Source organism: Rhagoletis pomonella, unplaced genomic scaffold (genome assembly GCF_013731165.1).
Source record: "Rhagoletis pomonella isolate Grant_MI unplaced genomic scaffold, Rhpom_1.0 Rhpom_scaffold_00006, whole genome shotgun sequence".
NCBI classification, from domain to species: Eukaryota; Metazoa; Arthropoda; class Insecta; order Diptera; family Tephritidae; genus Rhagoletis; species Rhagoletis pomonella.
The window spans coordinates 2,186,264-2,190,616 of NW_023458560.1; the positions used below are offsets into that span (position 1 = coordinate 2,186,264).

Genomic DNA, 4,353 nt, shown 5'->3' on the forward strand with positions numbered 1-4,353 from the left:
TGATCTCCGAAATAGCTGCTATAACTTCTACCGCTTAGACTTTGTTGCTTTTTCAATTTTTCCTAACAAACAATCGTGGTACAAAGCTCAATAAAAATATTAAAAAACAAAAAATATAATCGATAATTGCATGAGGCTATTGCCTGAAAATTTTAAAATGCACTTAGTGGCATTGTGCTACTATGATACACGGCGAGTAATCAGTTAACTTATGTACAGTAGACTGCATCACTCCCCATACAAAAAAAAAGCGGTACTATTTTTCCACTGGGATTGTAAAATCTATTATATTTTAAGACTTCCGTTAAAATATCACGGAAATATATTAAGATTTAAGTGAGTTGGCCCGATTTGAAAATACCTCCAAAAATCGAGCTTTTTTATTAATAAAAACAGTTTTTTTTTTAATATTTTGTGAAAAAATTACCTAAGATGACTGAACAGTTTAAGCTTAAAAAGTTTGCATAAAAGTATTAAAAAAAAATTTCTACAGAATCATAATAATCAGATTTTTGATGCTGTTTTTGCACTTTTTTCAAAGACTGGTTTAAGAAAAACTTAAATAACTCAGCCAAGCCTTTCCCAATGTAGACTTATGAGGTATCATTGGTATGGTATTTTCTCACCCTTTTAATTTCTTTGCGAATAAGCTCATTCAAAGAATGAAAGAGGAAGTTAAGAAACGAGTGTCATTCCATGTTGAATTAAGATGCGTTGGTATTGAATAAAGAAAAAATTGGGACGTGAATGAGTTTTTTTGCAAAGGAATAAAAAGGGCGGGAAAATACCTTTCCACTGATACCTCATAAGTCTATATCGGTAAAGTTTTGGAGCAGTTATTCCAGTTTTTCTTACACAAATTTTTGAAAAAAGTTAAAAAACAGCATCAAAAATCTTATTATTATGATTCCGTTGATACAATTTTTTAATATTTTTATGTAGATTTTTTTAGCTTAAACTGTTTTGTCATCTGAGGGGATTTTTTCCAAAACAAAAAATCCTTTAAGAAACTATTTTGATTCATAACAAAATCCATTTTTAGAGGTATTTTCAAACCGGTCCAGCTCACGTAAATCTTAATATTTTTCCGAAATATTTTGGTAGAAGTCTTAAAATATACTAGGTTTGGTAATCCCGCCGGAAAAACTGCAACTTTTTTTGGTGATGCAGTCTAATGTACCTACAGTTGTCGAAAAAATTATAGCCGCACCAAATTTTCACAAGTTTTAAAATAATATTTTTGTTGTTATTTAATTTTGGTTAGTTTTTATAGTTCATTCCTAAACAACATCCGTATAAATACAAGTTTAAAGGCAGTGTCACAAGATTGGGTATTTGCCAAAATTTGGTGCAAATCGTATCCCAAATATTTTTCTTTATCCCAATTACGAAAATTAATTTGTTGAAATTTTTCAATAGAACATCGCTGTATTGTACCAATCTTTTGACTACAAAAAAAAAAATGTTCCTATTTTTATTATTTTGTACCAATAGCCCAATATAAGAATGTACCAATCTGTATAAATGTACCAATCGAGTGCCACTGCCCTAAAAATTTATAACAATTTAAAAAAAAATTCAACAAATTTTCGTAAAAATTTCGAGTTTTTTAATTAGATTCTGAGTATGCAGATTTGTAGCCCATTGAATTCTAGTAGAATAGAGTAAAAGTTTCAAATGGCTAAAAACTACGATCGATTTTTTAGAATTTTTAAAAAAGATCGAAATTTGCACGAAAGTTTGTTGATTTTTTTTTTAATATTGCACAAATTTGGAAACTTGGATTTACACGGTTTGTGTTAAAGAATGAACTATATTTTATAAAAAAATAATCAAAATTAAATAACAACGAAACACCTACATGATGGTGGCTTCGATGGCCGAAGGCGGGAGTGATATAACTGGTGGCGGACCAAGCAATGCCTGGTCTGAGCCATTTATGGTCAAATGGTCAGATGCCTCATTACCTGGCACCCAGAGTAAAGCAATTTAGTCGAGACTTACATTGCCGAACTAGTTTGGAAGTAGTTGTAGTGCTGGCCAATGCCTTAGGTGCAGCTTGGCTGTCACTGCAGATACGAAAAATCCTTCCCCTCCACCCGTTTTCCACCATGTAGTCGATGACCTTGAGGATTGCAAATACCTCAGCGTGGAAGACCGAAGCATAATCCACAAGAGAAAAGTGAAGCTTATTACCATTAACTCCGATGAAGACCCCATATACTCACCCAGAGTCAGTTTTGGAGCCATCACGGAAGATTCGACAGTGTGTGAGTCTGGGCGCCAAGTGCTGGTATTAAACCAACATTCAGCCTCACACATGCATGTGACACGTTTATTTAGCTAATTTGATCTTTTCCACTGCACACTTTCTAGAGCATCTCGTATACTTCAGTCTGAAGTTTACGCTTGATGGCATACAGGTTTGATGTATCAGCATCAATTAAGTAGTTTTTTCACTTGATTAAAAATGCAAATGAGCCCCGCATCTCAACGGAGCTACTTAGTGGAATATTGGTGAGTTCATAACAGGTTATAAGAATATGATTAAGCAAATCTAAGCTTTTTACTAATTAAACTTTTAATTTATTTAATGAAATCTAGCTACACTACAACGTGAATATCGTTTCATGTAATTATTCGTTCATATGCTCTTTATCCGTTGAAAACCGAACTTTTGTTGGAGATCTTACTGTTAATAGCTTTTTAACTGAAGACATTTATAATTGAAACCTACAACATGAATAGGCGTTCCTGTCATTTTTCATGCGTATGCCCTTCAACCATTGAAAAATGAACTTTTGCTGTAGATCTTACAACGATGATGAGTATTGCAGAATCATATTTAAATTTTAGCGTCCCCTAGGAAGCGAGCCCAGGTTCACTCAGTAGAAATGCAAATTATTGAAGAGCTCACGTTGGTTATTCACCATGTTGTTGTATTTCCACTTGTCTGCATTCTTGCTGCTTGCTGCTGCTGTAGGCAAACTAAGGCGTGCGGCCGTATTGGTGGCGGGACTCGAGGCGAGCGCTTTCTTGTTGACCGCCATAACCCGCATTGGACTCACATCCTTGGCTAAGGTGGCTTTCGAAGCTGAACGATGCTTTTGAACCATTTTGTTGAAGGTTTGATTCTTGTTTTCTTTGAAAAATCTATGAAGTACTAGAAAAACTTCCGACTAACTAGAATACGAGAGATGACGGGCTGTTCAATGATCAGTCAGCAAGGAGAGGTTTGCGGCGCGTTAGATTCAAGGAACGTTTTGTAGCAGCGTAAGTAAGGCAAATTCTAGACGATTGCCACAATTGGTGGTACGCGAGCCGCCTTGTTTGGATGAAAGATGTTTGGAAAGGCTAAAAGGAAATTGAATTAAGAACATTTAACATGGATTGATAAAGAAGTATGCGGACGTAGTTACGAGTATGAATGTACAAGAAATTTCAAACTTACCTTAAATTGTTAAGTAGTTTCGCTTTGGTGTCTGCTCGGTTATTCATTGACACACAACTTTATTTGACATCGGTTAGGAAAATTTACCAATGTTAACTTGTATTTGAAAACAAATTAGAAAAATATGTTTGTGAATGTATAATTTTTAACTGGTATAATCTCCAGTAGAGATTTTATGTTTATTTCGTCGCTTTTTGATTTTGTCGATCTGCACACTTTGACTTCATTCAGTGAAATGTTTTGGACGCGGTTCCGTCGCTCGACTTATATACCCTTTTGTCATGTGTTCGTGGCGTGCTACATTTTAGTTATGAAACGAACCCGAAGTCGATTCTCGAAAACAGGTTTGTTGTTTTTTGTTCACTTGTTTACGTGCGAAAATCAACGGACTGCAGGCACGAAAATATTTTGGTGGTATTTTTTTGGAAATCACCTGTTTACACGTGACAAAAATTTACCTGTTTTATGTATTATCAGGGGGATATTATTTTAAAACTTGCCGCTAATTCGGGGTCTTCTAGTTATAATATAATTTGTTTGGGCTTTGCTGACTAATTTTTACAAAAAAAGCAACATGTTTATAGAGGAGGAGGCTTAATACGAACGTCAACAAATTAAAATGCATGCGCCAATTAGAGCTGGTTTTTGAAATTAATTACATATGGGTGTTTCCATGAAAATGTCAACCAGGACTGAAAAAATAAAAACAAATGAAAAGGGTTTTTAAGACGAATTAATAAGAGTAAAATACTCGAATTTTTATATTATAGAAGTATTTCAGCTTATTGGAATTTTTAAACTCAAAAATTTAAGAGTAAAACTGAATGTCTCTTCCACTCAGTTTTCTCTAATGAAATGAACTATTTTCTCTTTCCTATTAACTAAATTAAGAGATTTGAAAC

General features: G+C 34.0%; 2 protein-coding genes across 2 annotated transcripts; both read right to left on the reverse strand.

Moving 5' to 3' along the window:
- Positions 1 to 2,577: 2,577 nt before the first annotated feature.
- On the reverse strand, positions 2,578 to 3,214 carry LOC118741593. Its single transcript, XM_036473586.1, has one exon. The coding sequence runs from the start codon at positions 3,114 to 3,116 to the stop codon at positions 2,886 to 2,888; it is 231 nt and encodes a 76-aa protein (XP_036329479.1). The 5' UTR covers positions 3,117 to 3,214; the 3' UTR covers positions 2,578 to 2,885.
- On the reverse strand, positions 3,142 to 3,667 carry LOC118741594. Its single transcript, XM_036473588.1, has 2 exons — positions 3,452 to 3,667; positions 3,142 to 3,354 (listed from the first exon to the last, which is right to left on the reverse strand). The coding sequence occupies exons 1-2, from the start codon at positions 3,496 to 3,498 to the stop codon at positions 3,252 to 3,254; spliced, it is 150 nt and encodes a 49-aa protein (XP_036329481.1). The 5' UTR covers positions 3,499 to 3,667; the 3' UTR covers positions 3,142 to 3,251.
- Between the last annotated feature and the right edge of the window lie 686 nt (positions 3,668 to 4,353).